The sequence below is a fragment of the Maniola hyperantus genome, chromosome 3 (genome assembly GCF_902806685.2).
Source record: "Maniola hyperantus chromosome 3, iAphHyp1.2, whole genome shotgun sequence".
Taxonomy (NCBI): Eukaryota; Metazoa; Arthropoda; class Insecta; order Lepidoptera; family Nymphalidae; genus Maniola; species Maniola hyperantus.
In genome coordinates, this window is record NC_048538.1 from 699,954 (window position 1) to 717,269 (window position 17,316).

Genomic DNA, 17,316 nt, shown 5'->3' on the forward strand with positions numbered 1-17,316 from the left:
TAGTCAATGGCAAAACGTACTTTTGACATGACAGTTAACCCATTGAGCCCATAAAATTAAAATGGTGTATGAGGAGTCATTATTACGGACTTTAAAGATTTTTGATTCGAAGCAGAAAAGATTGGCGTTTAGTTGTTAAGAATTAAAGCTGAAGTTTAGCTAAAGTATGAGTTGAGTTTATTTTAATTACTTGCTGTCAAAATATGCTAGCTAGTATGAAAGTAGATAGCGCAGTAATACTCACCAAACTCCCACAAGTGAACTCGCAGTGTGGACAAGCATACGGCTTGATTCCCTCATGACATACGAGGTGCCTCTTCATGTGACTCGCCTGGTCCGTGGTGAAGCCACAAGTCTGACACTCGTACTGCTTTTTACGTTCCCCGTGCGTTCGACGGTGTCTGTAAAAATAATAATTAAATAATTGAATAAAAACTACATTTAAAAAATCTTTTAAAAGTATAAAGCTTTTTACAAGTACCTACCAAAAATAACGGACAATTTTGACGGACTGACAAAAATAATGTTAGTAGGTACATGTAGCGCCATCTGGTGATCGCTTATAAAATAAGTTGTACTACGTAAGCACACAGTGCAATCCATCTGGCAAACCTATGTGAAGTAGATTCATTGTATAGTAGTTCAACAAGCTTACCATAGATGTCACTGACTTTAAAAGTACATAACCTAAAAATTGTTTTTTTTTCATCTTTCAATGAAGTCTTGAAAACTAAATAAAATAGAGAAATATATAATATATTATTATTACTATAAACAATTTTTTTTTAGTCATTAGGTCCTTGGTAGATAAGTACTCACCTCTTTAGTTGTGCGGGAGTGGACGCGATGTAGGAACACTGGTCGTGGAGGCAGCGCCTCTCTTCTGCCTCGCACGCGGTGGTGTGTTCAGTTAATTCGAGGCTGGAAACATGACTACCATTGCATTATGATGTACTAGCTGATGCCCGCGACTTCATCCGCGTGGATTTAGGTTTTAAATCACGTGGGAACTCTTTAATTTTCCGGGATAAAGTAGCATAATGTCACTCTCCAGGTCTTTTACTATACCTATGCAAAAATCACGTCAATCCATTGCTCCATTGCGACGTGATTGAAGGACAAACCAACAAACAAACACACTTTCGCATTTACTATAATTTATGGGTAGTGATGATGGAACCGAAAAAAGTGGTGATGATAATGTCAAAAAGGTAAGAAATATTTAGACATGTCAGTTTAATTTTTATCTAAGTACTAGCTGATCCCCGCGGCTTCGCCCGCGTGTGTATTATAATATAGCCTATGCCACTCAGGAATAATGTAGCTTTCTACTGGTGAAAGAATTTTTAAAATCGGTTCAGTAGTTCCAAAGATTACCCCCTACAAACAAACTTAACGACATTACCTCTTTATATAATAGTATAGAAGATATAGATATAGATTATAGTATAGATAAACAGTAGTCATAGCCTAGTGGTAATGACGTCTCGGAGTCAGTCGTGGGGTCCGGGGTTTTCCGGGCCGTCGAAACCACTAAGTAGTCTATCACAGCTTTGTAGAAAAAACCGGCCAAGTACGAGTCAGGCTCGCGCAATGAGGGTTCCGTACTACAGTCGTATTTTTTCGACATTTTGCACGATAATTCAAAAACTATGATGCATAAAATAAATAAAAATCTGTTTTAGAATGTACAGGTGAAGACCTTTCAAAGATATGATACCCCACTTGATATAGTCACTCACTTCGAAAGTTGAAAATACTAATTATTAGTTCATGACCACAATTTAATTTTTGTTGTGTGATCTAACCCTAAATTCATGGTTTTCAGATTTTTCCCCAAATTTCAGCTATAAGATCTACCTACCTGCCAAATTTCATGATTCTAGGTCAACGGGAAGTACCCTGTAGGTTTCTTGACAGACAGACAGACAGACAAACAGACAACAAAGTGATCCTATAAGAGTTCCGTTTTTCCTTTTGAGGTACGGAACCCTAAAAACCTATAAATAATGATGATATTTATGGAAAACTCGAAGGTGCCAAGGATTTGTACAGACGCCCACCTGGAAGGTTCCGCTAACCAAACCACTGAGCTATCGCGGTTCCCACTCGGTAAGTTAATCTAGTAAACAGGCAATAAATAGTCTGAGTTGGTAATTACATAATTTTCAGCCGGACTGCAGAGCCGGCTCGAGACAGGAATTTTCTCAGACGCCGGAATGTGACAGACGGGCCGACGGACGTTCCCTTACTACACTCCGTTCCGTTAACTTTATAGTGAACGGAGTGTAGTATCTATTTTATTTTAACTACTAGCTGATGCTCGCGGCTTCGCCCGCGTGGCCTACAGGAAACAAATGGCATTTTTTTCAGAAACAAACATTATAACATCAGGACGCGCACCCTGAACAGCACCGAATAACACATTTAACCTTCCAACATCCCTTTAGGGGGGGAATTTTCTCATAGTCGTTTCTTAGCTGACACCTAGCCTAAAGAAAAACCTACTTTCCAAATTTCAAGTTTTAATTATATCAATAATTAAAACTTTCCCATACAAACATTCATCCCCTATTTTATCACCCTTATGGGCGAATTTTCCAAAAATCCTGAAACACGTATTTCTTCATATGTGACCGAGAACCCAAATACCAATTTTCATGCAAATAACTTGAAAAATGACGGACTTTCATACAAACTTCCATCCCCCATTTAACCCACTTAGGGGTGGAATTTCGAAAAATCCTTTCTTAGTGGATACCTACTCTTTACAAAAAATAGACCGCCAAATTTCATGTCTTTAGGACCAGCGGTTTAGGCTGTGCGTTGATATATAATATGTCAGTCAGTCAGTCAAGACTTTGAATTTTATATATATAGATATACACTAGCTTCTGCCCGCGACTTCCAACGTATAGACTACACAAATTTTAAAGAATCAAAGATTCAAATCATATTTTATTCAAGTAGGTAGGTGCTATTGTAGGTTTGATAAGTGGTGATAATTTTAATTTTGTAAACTTAAAAATAAAGCACTTAAAAACAAGGGTTCCAAAAATCTAAACACGCCCAGGTCTCAGTTTTTTTTTGAGTTAAGCTGATTTACACTTGATTCATGCCAGACTGCCAACTTGCGGACACAGTTATACCATATACCGACTGACATTTGATTCTGAATGCCAGACTGCCAGACTTTCGGTTATGAGTTTTGCTTGGCTTGATAGACATAACATTACCTATTATAGGGACAATATTACAGAAACAAAACATTTTCGACAATGGAATAGGAAGTAGGAAGATAATAACATTAGAACTGGCAACACTAAGGCCATTGACATCAACTTAAGGCTCTGCTAGTGCATTAATGCAGCGCGGCGCAATAACGCGTAAGCTACGGCGCAAGTTGGATCATCAGCGCGCCTCAATGGCCGCAGGAGGGCGCTGTTTGCGATCTAACTTCTGTAATGGCGGCGACACTTGATTCATGCCAGACTGCCGACTTGCGGACACAGTTATGTGTTGAAGTTTAAAGATCTAGAACTCTAAGGCCTCGTTTACGGAGACGCGGGGCGTCGCGCGTCGCGTGTAGCGTGGCGTCTGCGGCGCGTCGTACGTTTTTTTTTTGTTTACGGTGAGGCGGCGCGTGAAGCGGCACTTAGCATCGCAGGCGTAATCACAAACATATGGCAATATACGATGTTGTTCATAGAGATGCGAGGCAGGAAGAGTGGCGGTGATAACGCAGACGTGCACAGCGGCGGGCACGTCTGCGTTATGCGATTTCCAAATAAAGACTGGCAGAAGTTTGCGCTGCGGGCATCGCTTCTTAAAAAGCAATGATGAGGTCTAGATTGGAGCACGCTTGCCTAGAAGCTGATGCCTAGGTATGCACTCATATCTACATATAATATATGAACCTAAATATAAGCTTTAAATGCAAAAGCTTGTAACGGCTCATCTGTTTAACCAATTTTGGTGAAAAGTAGGTACAACAAAGATAACTTACATCTCAGGGAAGTAGGTGTACCATAGGCTACTTTTTATCCCGGAAAATCAAAGAGTTCCCACAAGATTTTTAGAAATTTAAATTCACGCCGAAGAAGTGCATCATCTGTTTAGTACAGAGATAACTTGCACCCCAGAGAGAATAAAGGCTATCAGGGCCTTTTGCCCGAATCCTCCCATGAGCAAAAAATTTAGCCCGATACCCGATATGTAGGTAAGTACCTATAAGAAATAAAAGCGCAAGCGCAGCGTGCGCGATTTTTTTTGTTTTTGATTACCTACTGCTTTTTTTCTACCTTGCACTGTTTACAATAAAGCATCCGGCAATACCTACTTACTGCAGAATTTATTTGTATGTAAAATTACACGCACTTTCTGAAATATTCGACGTTTATCACAGTTGTATATGTGCGATATGACATCAGTAATCTGCTTGTGATAATAAATAATCGCTTTGTGGACACGCAACAAAAATAGCCGGCGCATCACCGCGCGGCGATGTCCGCATCAATTGGTGGCACTAAGGCGCGGCGGATGCGGCCGTGTCAGCCGTCACACTACTCCTTCACAAATATCGGGAAACATTCATAATTTGACGCGCCTCTTTGATACTGAAGTATTAAATTATTATATTGCTTCGGTCTTTGATACGTGTGCTAAGAGCGGCCGCACACGGGCAGCTTGAGCAGTTCAACAACTTAACACTTGAGCAGTCAAAGTCAAATGCTGGAACAGGCACCTTCAACTGCTTCTACAGTTGAAAAAACAAATGCAGTTATATTATAGTCAATCAATCAATCAGTTTCTACTTTCTACTGCTCATACATGTGATGATTCTCCTGCACCATTCTATTGGCTAAAATGCGTTGTCGCAGCAAGAATACCATACTCCGCCATAGAATAATCACAACGATTGAGATTTTAGCAATGATTGATGCAGCTTGATATGTACATAGTTAAAACCGATAGACATTGGAGTCTCAAGGTGCTAAAATGGCGTCCTGGCATCAGAAAGCCCAGCGTTGGATGTCCTCACAAAGAGGACAGAGGACATCAAACGAGCAGTAGGGAGCCTCTGGATTCAAATTCATCTCCTAAGTAACTTAATTATTAATTTGTTTAGTTAAGTAGTTAGTTATTCTTTTTATTTGTCTAGATATTTTGCAAATGCTGTGTACACATTTTATAGATACATTTATCAGCCTGTGTTTGTCTATAAGTGTCGTAGTTTGTGTTAAATTAATGTATAGTGTGTGTTCCTAATAAATAAAATAAATAATAAATAAAGTGCGCAACATTTATGTCATGTGGAAGTCCCTACAAGAGACGTATACCCAGCTGTGGACATCTATCGGTTGACAAGAATGATGCGATGCAGTCGCAGTTTAAAGCAGTCAGTCGTAACGGTTTCAAGAATCAAGCAGCGAGTGTAGTGTGTGGCCGCTCTAAGACGCTGCATCGAAAGCAAGTGTTGCCAGCGATGATGTTTTTATACGCACAGCGATAAATTCGTGTAAATGCCCTCCGGATGCCCAGAACTATGCCAGATCGAAATATTAGTGCAACTCAAAGAGATCGGTTGACATTTGATTTTATTGTACACACGTGTTGTGATCTGTTGCAACCTCACCGTCTGAAGTTTGACAGCTACAATGTGACGATTGCAATCACTTTTGCAGGCCTTTTTCGTATATCAGTGGCTAGGTAATTTAGTTGTAAACTAGCCAATAGATATTGGTTAGTACAGTAGTTTGCCTACAATGTGGCAATAATTATTACCGCAACTTACCATTGGTGTTCATGTCAATGTTCAACTATGTGATAATTCATAGGTTCGCTATGTGATAATCACAGCTTTCTCTTTCGCCCCACGTTTCCCATTATTACATCAATCCATCGCTGTCTCACTATTGAGAACGGGTCTCCTCGAAGAATAAGAAAGGTTTGGCCATAGACCTCATTCGCCGCCCGGTCAAGTGCGGATTGGTAGACTTCACACATTTGAGAACATTATGGAGAATTCTCAGGCGTGAAGGTCTTCTCACGATGTTTTCTTTCACCGTTAAATCCAGTAAGATTGAATTGCTTAAAACTCGGCAACCTGGGCGGTCTACTCGGCTTCTGGAGCGAGCTTGGATGGCTGGAGTGAAGACTTCGGCGGGGAGGGGCAATGCACGCACAACAGACGGAAACGTATTAAGTATAAGTGCGAAGTAAGAAAGAAGGAGAAAGAAGGAGGCGGACGTCTTAACCACTAGGCTGTCACGGCTTAGTATGGTCCAATAGTGCCAAATCCTCAGAGCAAATATGATTCTTACTCTAAGGCCAAATCGCATAGTTTATTCACTTTGCTTTGACAAATCTGAGCTTTCAATTTATTTATTTATTTTACATCACGCGTTAAATATAAATAAACTTGGTTAGGGAGAGTGCGCACTGCGGTGCGGCGAGTTGCGGTGCGTTTTAAAATCCGTAGAATTTTAATTTAAATCAATTAAAATCCGGTGCGGAATTAATTCCGACGTACGCGCGTTTCTGTGTATACTTACTACGCGAAAGGTCGAGATGGCAATCGGGGAGGGAACGCCCCGTATACCCGCTCAGCCTTCGCGCTAACCCGGTGCGAGGTGGGTGACGTGCGGGTGTTCAGAGCATCCTCCCGCCTCGTACCCCGATTGCCATCTTGACTTGTCGCGGACTAAGTATGGTTTTATTTTTTTTATTTTATTCTTAATAGGTAAACGCTTGACCACAATCACACCTGATGGAAAGTGATGATGTGGCCTATGATGGGAAGCGTTTACCTAGAAGATGCCTATTCACTCTTATCTTAAAGATACCAGGGTTGTAATTGGTAGGAAACACAAATCGTGGAAGAGTATTCCAAGCCTTAGCCATGCGTATGAGGAATGATGACGCAAAACGTTTCGTGCGTGTAGATGGGATGTCGACGACATAAGGATGGAAACTCGCCTGACGTCTTGCGGTTCTATAGTTCACAGATATAGCGGGGAAAAACGCACGGAAATTGACCGTGGTGCGCGCTAACTGTTAGTCCAGTTATATTTTTATCGTGTCCTCCTTCTCGCGACATTATTAATGCTCATAACGTGTCGTGTAAACGGTGTAAATCTCAATTAAACTGTACTCATCAGTCTCGCTGTGACGTGTACACAAATCATAACAAAATTCGAGAGGAGAAATTATACAAAACAAAGGGAGTCGATTTGTCATATTCAAAAATAGATCTTTAAACTCAATAAATTGCTGTAAAGTATCTAAAAGAAATTCGTAACTTTTTGAAATCACTGCTCATAAGTATGATAATTGCGAAAGTGTGTTTGTTTGTTGGTTTGTCTCTACATATTATGCCCATGCAAAATATTACGTCAATCCGTTGCTCCATTGCGACGTGATTGAAGGATAAACCAAGAAACCAACAAAACCAACAAACAAACACACTTTCACATTTATAATAATATGGGTATTGATTATACCTAATATAGACTCCATCGATAGATAGAATGGCAAAATTTCTTAATCCATTAAACTTACCTAAATCTAACACTAATGCCCTTTCTACATCGTGCCATTTGTACAACGTACATCGGCCTTTAGAGTTTTCCATTTCGGTTTTGTAGAGCGTTGTCTCTGTCACTCATACCTATAGGACGTTTTGTCGGTCTCAACAACAGAAACAGTGCTCTACAAATTTGCTATCTCCTTCTAAAGGTCGATGTTCATTACTTTCAGCCGCGTACTGTACCTGTATGACAAACCGGCTTTTCTTACTTAACTATTTCGTCGACGTTAGCCCGACTAGTTTCGAACCCATCCGGGGTCCTTTTTCAACGCTAAAAGAGACTTACCTGTCTCGAAAATTCTTCTTGCATTTGGTACATTCCAAGGTCTCCTCAGTCATTTTGGTCATCCTGACATCCAGCGGAGTTAACTTCGGAACCCGAGAGTCTAACCCTCCATGATCACTCTTTGAATGATTCGCCAGACTAGATTGACGTGTGAAATTCGCTCCACAAATCGAGCATATGAACGGCCTTTCAAAAGTGTGCTGTCTTAAATGTAATCGAAGGGATGCCTTCTTGAAACTCTTCGAGCAAATCGGACACGAGTATTTCTGAACTGTTTTATTCTTTCCATCACTTTTCGTTTCAGTGATGACTTCAGTATGAAGAACTTCGTGGAAGAAGCACTCGGCTTGAGAGTCGGTGGTGAAGATGCACTGGCTGCAGTTCCAGAGGATGGAGGCGTTTGGTATCTCTGCCTTTTGGAATGTGCAAGCGTTGTCTCGAATATGTCGACTCACTTCTTGAGAAAAGATGAATGATTTCCCACATTTGGGACATCTGAAAAAGAAATAGATTTGACTTACTAATAAATTGGAAAAATAAATGGGCCTGACTTACTGACTGACTGATTGATCTATCAACGCACAGCTAAACTATACTAGATCGAGCTCAGACTACTGTCAATGGACATTGGGATAGGTACAGATAGCTATTATGCCGTAGACATCCGTTAAGAAAGGGGATGAAATAGGGGTTTGAAATTTGTGTAGTCCACGTGGATGAAGTCGCGGGCTTAAGCTAGTTTTACATAAATTAATCTTCGAACAATTAGTTAATTACTAGATGATGCCCGCGACTTCGTCCGCTTGGATTTAGGTTTTAAATAGTAACGTGGAAACTATTTGACTTTCCGGTATAAAAAGTAGCCTAGGTCACTCTCCAGGTCTTTTCTAACCCTAGGTCTTTTCTAGGTTCTTTAACTATACCCATGAAAAAATCACGTCCATTCGTTGCTCCGTTGCGACGTGATTGAAGGACAAACCAACAAACCAACAAACAAACACACTTTCGCATTTATAATATGGATAGTGATAAATTAGATACTCTGCTTACTTTTTCTTAATGTTTGGATGGACTCGCCTAATGTGATCTTTGAGTTCCAGGATATTTTTCAAGATAACTTTTTCAGTACAATAAGGACATTTTTTACTCAAATCCTTAGTGTCGACTCCTCTTTGACTCATATTCTCTTTCCTGCGAATCCTGTGCTCTGAAGTCTGCCGATGTCGCTTGGCTTCGTCCGACGTAGCAAAAATCTTTGAACAGACGAGACAAAAAAATGCCTTCTGCTTGTGTCTTGATTTTAAATGTGCTGCCAACGTAACAGAGGATTTAAATTTTTCTTTGCAATGTTGGCACCTGTGTAATTCTTGGTAATTATCAGTAGCTGTTATAGCTAGATCGTGACCAGCTTTCAGGCAATGTCGTTTAATCTCCATGTTATAACGAAATTCTTTATCGCACGTCGCGCAAGTTAAAACTGTCTTCTTCCTTATAATTATAGGCATGGATCTGTTTATAACTGCAACAACTTCGCTGTGTTCTGAATTCGACATGTGATTCAGCATTTCTTGTGACGTGTCACACTCGAACTTGCAAAACGAGCACCAATATCTACCCTCTATCGTAGAAACTGTGAGTTCATGCTCTTGAGAATACCAGTGTTGCATGAAAGTTGAAAGCCAGTTCGCATAGAACTTGCATGGACTGCATTGAAAGGGAGCTTGATGTACTATGGCTTCTATATTGTTGAGAATCAGCTGTCGATCGTCCTCGTCACTTTTTATATCAGTAGCTTTTCTGAAATGATAATGGGATATCAAGTGTTTTCCCATTAAGTGCGTCCGTACTCGTGATTTGCATCCTGAGCATTGCACGAAATAAGATTTGCGTTTCCTCTTCTTTTTCTTGATTTTGATCACTTTCGGTTCTAATTTTTGCTTCTTTTTATGTGGCTGCAATTTTGGACTTTCGTTAACAAAAATGGAAGGGCGTGTCGAACGTTTTTCTACGTTCCGTATAGGTTCTAAATGTCCTGAAAATTCTAGTTCATGTTCTGGAAGAACTTTACGCATATGTAAGTTTGACATGAGATGTTTCTCGTAAATAGTCCTAGAACCTAATCTTCTGTTGCATGGACCGCACCAGTACTGAACGGAGCCTTTAGATTGGATGGTAGTTTGCATGATTTGTGTTTTTTCATTAGCACCCGGTACCCATTTTCCTTTGGTATGCTCGGGAGGTGGTGCATCATAGTCATAATCACGATCATGATCTTGTTCGTCTTTCATATCCCAATCTTCGTGTTCTGGAGAGGCGGGTCGCCATTTACCCCCTGTGTAATTCGGTGATGGTTTCCATTTCCCGTCATGCACTTCTTCTTCTTCATCCTCTTCAGAGTCATCGGATTCTTCTGATTCGTCATCACCTTTATAGTCATTATACGTGCTAATATTATAAGAGGTACTTGGAAGATCTTTTTTAACCGAACCACTTATACTTGCAACAGCGTTAATTAGTTTAGTCTGGTTATCTTCGTTGCTTCCTATTCTTAAACTATGTCCACCGATCCAATCTTCTCCTCTCAGGTTGCTTTCTATTGGACTCATTCTTGGGATATCTCTAGATGTTGATGCAACTGCGTGTGTGGGTTTCTTATCGGTAGCTTTAGAAGTCTGTGTGGGTGGAGTGAGTCGAGATAATGGAGATTTTTTAACGCTGCTCTGTAATTGCAGAGATTGGAAAAAGACATCAGCACCAAGGCTGTATGACGGTTCCAACGGATCGATGGTCGGTAGATCTGGTTTTGGGTCATTTTTGGGTTTACCACAATTCTGTTTTCTATGTTTAACATAGTTGTCGAGGCCAATGATGGTTGCGTTGCACTTGATGCAAAGGTGGCTGTCATCATCGTCGTCATGGTGTGACAGCATCTGAAAGATAGGAGGAAAAATCTTAAAAAGGGGCTTTTTTAATCATAGTCTTCACACATAACTTTTTGAGACGTTTAGAAGTTCTGTAAATTCTGGTATTCTATACCTTAGCGGTATGTATTAGAAACATAATAAATGTAATGATTGTTCCACTTGGAGTCTACTGCTAAAAAGAAAACCTCAGGAACTGTAGTGCAGAGACCTTAGATCAGCAAGTAGGTATTTGGCATTACGATTCTGGCATGTCATGGTTATATGTAACGTCCACATGTCTTGCGGATGAAAGGAGTAGATTGTACAGCGTGTCTTGAGACATTATCTGAGAGTCAAAGCGCATAAATCTCTTGATGTACCGGCAAGATTGATAGCCCGGGCGGGACAGGGCTCGGGTGGTGAAGGTGGTGACATCGCGCGGGGTGGAAGGAACTCCTTAATCGCGTGGTGCATAGATATTAAGCCGTGACGTCTCGGAGGTCGTCAGCGAACTGGGGCATTAAATACGCGAATTATTCAAGCCTTTAACAGAGGCCTCTGCGTCAGTCGCTCCATACAATTGTAGTTTCAATCTCATTTGAATTTTTAGCAACTAAAGTCAATGAAACTTTGTAGACATATTCAAGAAACTAATATCTGTGTCTGTGGTTTGCCAGATTTCCGTAAACATATCTAGTTTTAACGTTACACGCGTGCAAAAATTTGTATGTAAATCCTTGCCTTGAGCCCATGTAACTTTGAAACTAAATATTTTAACAGAAATCTGGGAACTTACAGACTTAGATATTAGTTTTTAGAATGTATCTACAAAATTTCATTGAGTTTGATTTCTTAGTATTTAAATGAGAGCCACACATGTAAACTGTGGAACCAACTCCTATCGATGGTGCATGGGGTTGTTCAAGGGGCACGGCGGACCAATAAATTCCTGAGAGGCCGGCAACGCATCGGCAGTTCCTCTGGTGCTGCAAATGTTCATGGGCGGCGGTAATCACTTAACGTCAGATGACTCGCCTGCTCGTTTGCTCGCTATTTGTATTTATAAAATTTCACGTTTGTTTAGAGCGTACTACCAATAAACTCCGTTTAGTTGAGAATACCTAGCGTTTTCGTGATGATCGATAATGTATGCAACTCACCGTCTCATTACTGTGAAACTTTGTTTCGCCATAAGCCGCCATTTGCATAAGGCTATCTATCACTCCATTAGCATTAGTTTAAAGAGAACTAACTTGTATAGGAATGTGATTGCGATTCGCGTTGTCAACTAGGCCAGGGAATAAATATGGAGGATTGCTGCAATACGACGGAAATTATATTTTAATGCTGTGGTTTTAATTAAGCTGCGTATTCAGCGTGAATAATTGTTGAGCAACATAGTTGCTGCAACTTGTTTCAATGTTGGTCGCAACTCTTTTCAGGATCATTTTATTGTGTCTGTCTGTCAAGAAGCCTACAGTGTACTTCCCGTTGACCTAGAATCATGAAATATGGCAGCTAGATAGGTCTTATAGCAGATATTAAGGGAAAAATCTGAAAACCGTGAATTTGCGGTTACACCACAAAAAATTGTGGTATTGAACAAAAAATTAGTCTTTTCAATTTTCGAAGTAAGATAACTATCAAGTGGGGTATCATATGAAAGGTCTTCACATGTGCATTTTAAAACAGGTTTTAATTTATTTTTATGCATCATAGTTTTTGAATTATCGTGCAAATTGTCGAAAAAGTAAGACTGAAGTACGGAACCCTCGTTGCGCGAGCCTGACTCGGTTTTAATCCCAAAGACCACACGCGAAAGACCTTCAGTGTAAGTGTTATCGGTGAAAGGGATTTTTACTATAAGATCGATAGTCAATGTCTTCTATTAAAAACCCCTTCATCGATATGAAGGGCATATTCTGAAGGACACCTCCGAGGCGCGAATCAAAGGGTCATTAATAATGCTCCCTTCACCTGTCCGACTACATCGCTACACTGCTCTACTGCTGGTGCGCCTAGTGTAAGGTACAATTTGAAATCTCGAAAACTTTGATGGTTTTCGTGAGTTACATATTATGAGCGTAAAATGGACCTAAGCTTCTTATACCTTCGTCTACGCAAAAGCACCCTTCATCATAAGCTAGGTATCTAATATCTTACGTTTCTTTAATGTGTCTTTAGCACTCTACCCATTCATTACCATCTCTGACCAGGTCTGCTCTTAGAATGATAAGGCTTGCTTTAGGCATGGTCCACCACTCTGGCTAAGTACATAATTGACAGACTTGACTCATCTCTGAGTTCAATTCTCATTCAAGTATGCAGGTTTGATCTCGTTGTTTTTCTTCACCGTTAAAAGCAAGTGTTATTTAGTTGTCTAAAACGCACATAATCAAAAACTCCGAGGTGGGCGCCTGAAATCGAACCCCAGGCCCCCCTATCGCTGCTTTTTAAGTAATCAACTTTTCAATACCTTATTTTTTTCTTATTTAATTCTAGCTACGGGCGCTGGCTTCTGTAGATACAGATGTATTATAGTCCGCGACAGGTTGATATGGCAATCGGGGTATGAGGTGGGGGAGGGCGACGCATACTTGCACGTCACCCGCGCTCGCCGGCACCGGGTTAGCATGGGGGTTGTGCGTGTGTGCGGGGCGTTCCCTCCCCGATTGATATTTCTACCTGTCGCGTACTATATGTATGGATCGAATTTCGTTTTCGAAAACTGTAAAACTGACACTAAGTGCTCTGTACACTTTCACTACAGTGATTTGCGAATTGGATCGGAAATTGATTCATGCGTAGTCGTTACGTTCACAATTGACATTCCGAAGCTAAACATTTAGCGAGCGACGCCGCGACGTCTAAAATCTGAATGTTTACGAAATTTTGTTCCTTGTTGATGGTTTTGTTTGAATGTATTTAGGTACGCGTAGGTACCTTGACGTGGGAACTCTATTATGCAATGCAATAATTTCAGGGATGAATATAATATTTACTCGACTTATATGTAAATCATAATATGATTATTATTTACGCGTTATCCTTGTGATAATAATCAAAGGTGAAAAAGTGAAATTTTTAAGTAAAACCTTGTAATTTTTAGGTAAGAGGAGTTTTTAAGAAAGAAATGAATTTAAGTCCTAAGAAATTAATGTAAGTCTAGGGAACACCGTAGATTAGGTATTCGAATGTAAATGTTTACCTTCTACTGAGTAACTGGAATCAGAAAGATCCATAGATGGATGCCATACCGTACCTACCTGATCCTGTAGGGCGATTTCGTAAAACTTGCATCAATCATTATTACAATCTTAATTATTGTGATTGGCTGAATTTGTGCGATTCTTGAGGCAACAATGCATTGTAGCCAATGATGAGCGAGCGTCAACCAATCAGAGGTCATCGTGAATCGCGCAACTGATTTTTTAAAGAATATTAGCCATGTCAGTCATGACTAATATTCCCCTTTCCCCTAGGAGTGGGTACGACAATAGTGCAACGGGTGGGGTTTGAACTGACGGATTTTTTGACCTTTCGGATTTCATTCCGCTTCTTAGCCGTTGAGCTATTGACAGTTTTAACATGTTTGATATAAAAAAAATACTTTTTCGATATGCTTCAATATAATGTCCTTTACCCGAAGTAAAAGTCCATGTATAGCCAAGCTCGATAAAGAGATGTTGTTTCCAGAGTGTCGCAATGTATCCACAAGTTGTCAGTGTGTGTGTGACGTGTACACACACGGTGTGTGCGTGTGTGCGCGACGTCCGTCAGTCACGTGTCCGCGAGCGGTGGACGCCTTCCACTGGGCGGCGGGCTCGCGGTTCGGCACAATTCAGTGCCTCCAGTAAAAGAGAAGTAGCTATACCCTATCTGCGGAGTGAAGTAAATATAGCGCTCTCTCTGTTTTTGTGTGGAATCAGGTACAGAGAGCGCGCTATATTAAGAAAGAAGAAAGAAAGAAAACCGAAAAAAGAGAAAAGTTTATTCATCTTGTGCATTACATATTAACAAACCTAAAATGAGTGGTTAGTATGTAATAGTTCGTAATAAAATCCATACTAAAATTATAAATGCGAAAGTGTGCCTGTCTGTCCGTCTGTCTGTCTGTATGTATGTCTGTTTGTCTATCTGGCCCATTCGTTCAACCGATTTTGACGAAATTTGGTACAGCGATAGCTTGCATCTAGGAGAAGGACATAGGCTACTTTTTATTCTCGAAAATCAAAGAGTAGGTACCCACGGGGTTTTTAAAAACCTAAATCCACGCGGACAAAGTCGCGGGAATCAGCTAGTACTTAATAATTATTTAAAATGAGTTCTTGCACCCACTTGGCACAAGAAGAAGGGCTATTTGTGAAGTGTTCAATGCTCTATCCATGGAAGGAGGTTAGTATAGCGCTCTCTCTGTTACGTACTCCCATACAAATGAGAGGGACAAAAATCTCAGTGGGCGTTAAGTTAACCATTTTGAGCCACCATCCAATCACAACAAAACTTTGTTTTCGAATTAAATTTAGAATGTATTTGAAGACATTTTCGAATTGAATTTAGAAAACTTGGTGTCTCAAAATGGTTAACGTCCACTGAGTTATTTGGCTCTGTCATTTGAATGGGGTTACGTAAAATAAAGAGCGCTATACTAACTTCTTTCCGTGGATAGCGTATAGGTAGTTAAAATGGTTCAATTCTGTAGTGAGGAGTCAGGAGGCCGCCGCGTCGTCAAAGGCTGTCGCCCTAATAACGACGCCGGCATCGATCGCGCCGCGCCGTCACAGCGCCGTCACAGCGCCGTCACCTTCGCACACTACACCGCTTTTTATTTATTTTAAACTTGCACTCCGCAAATTAAATGATTTTGAATGCAAACATATTTTATAATAATATGCACTTACCTCTTCTTCTCAAAGATCTTAGAAAAGAACTTAGAAGTTTGGAGATAATATATCGAGACCCCCCAAACATAATGCGTCCTTTGTATAACTATAGGTACTATCTATACGTAATCGTATGATCTTATCTACAAGCTTATGCTCGCGACTTCGTCCGCGTGGACTACACAAATTTCAAACCCCTATTTCACCTCTTTAGGAGTTGAATTTTCAAAAATCCTTTCTTAACGGATGCCTACGTCACAATAGCTACCTGCATGCCAAGTTACAGCCCGATTCATCGAATAGTTTGAGCTCTGCGTTGACGGATCAGTCAGTGACCTTTTCGTTTTATAAATTTATACTAGCTTATGCCCGCGACTTCGTCCACGACAACACAAATTTCAAACCCCTATTTCACCCTCTTAGGGATTGAATTTTCAAAAATTTTGCCCGTTTATAATTTAGGTAGGAATTATTTAGTTACCTATTCGTCAGAATTTCGCGTAAGTACCGACTCAAATTGCAAACTCAGTGTCTTACAGAATGCAGCACTTGAACGTGAATTTGTTTGATTGACTAAAGAGTTTCAGGCATTTTTTTGGAGATTTCGATTAGAAAACAATACACTTAACTTAATTAAAATTAATTCAAATATTACCTGAATAAATGAAACAAGACTAAATTATAGAGTTGTGAATAAAGATAATTATATAGCTACATTCTTCTCATGTTTTGTTTTAGTATGAATTGAACATGAATTGAATATGTATTCACGAGTATGAGTAGGTGCCTATATTTTTTAATACACAATTAGTATTAAATAATAAGTACAAGTCATACGCAGCAGTACAAAGTAGTACAAACTGCATTAATGTTCAATTAATACGATTCGCCTATTACGGGCAACTCAGTCTCGACTCGGATGGTTCGGCTCCACTATCGGGGTTCCGCCAATGATTCGTGATAATTCGTGGACCAGTGGTGTTTGAGGAAGGTTCCGGACCGCGGAGCACACGGGGAACTGCGTGTTGTGTAGGTACGTCTGCCCCAGAAAGGGGAAAAAGTCGCATAGGGACAAGGATCAGAGAGAAAGAATTTGTAGAGAGTCAAGGCGCGCCGGGAAAGAGCCTCCGAACAAGTACCGAGCGGGCGCCCTCCCGCGTTTGGGCCTATATAACCGCAGGGTTGGTGGGGCCATGGGAGGTGGTGGGTTGTCCGTCTGGCTAAGGTTTGGAACACAAATTACAATCCAAGTAGACTTGAAAATAAGAATAGGCATCTTCTAGGTCGCGCCTAGTATAAGCATCTTCTAGGTAAACGCGTCGCATCTTAGGCCACATCATTACTTTCTAGTTTCTATCAGGTGTGATTGTCATGCCTATAATGAATAAAAAAAGTACTTTTTTTTAAATAGATATAGCGAGCAAACGAGCAGGCGGGTCACCTGATGTTAAGTGATTACCGCCGCCCATGAACATTTGCTGCACCAGAGGAGCCGCCGATGCGTTGCGGGCCTTTTAGGAATTTGTTGGTCCGCCCCTTGAATAACCCCATGTTATAATCTAGTGGGAACACCGCCGATGGGAGTTGGTTCCACAGTTTGCACGTGCGTGGAAAGAAGGATCTGGCGCAGCGGACGGTCGAAGTGCACCAGACACC

At 40.6% G+C, this 17,316-nt stretch overlaps 1 protein-coding gene across 1 annotated transcript in view; it reads right to left on the minus strand.

Moving 5' to 3' along the window:
* LOC117996392 (zinc finger protein 11) overlaps positions 1-17,316 on the minus strand; it is a 47,239-nt gene that overhangs the window by 1,122 nt on the left and 28,801 nt on the right. The window contains exons 2-5 of the mRNA XM_069509714.1: positions 8,925-10,804; positions 7,875-8,369; positions 820-921; positions 245-401 (exon numbers count right to left, since the gene is read on the minus strand). Coding sequence (XP_069365815.1) covers positions 245-401; positions 820-921; positions 7,875-8,369; positions 8,925-10,804 — 2,634 coding nt within the window. The remainder of the gene's footprint in view (positions 1-244; positions 402-819; positions 922-7,874; positions 8,370-8,924; positions 10,805-17,316) is intronic.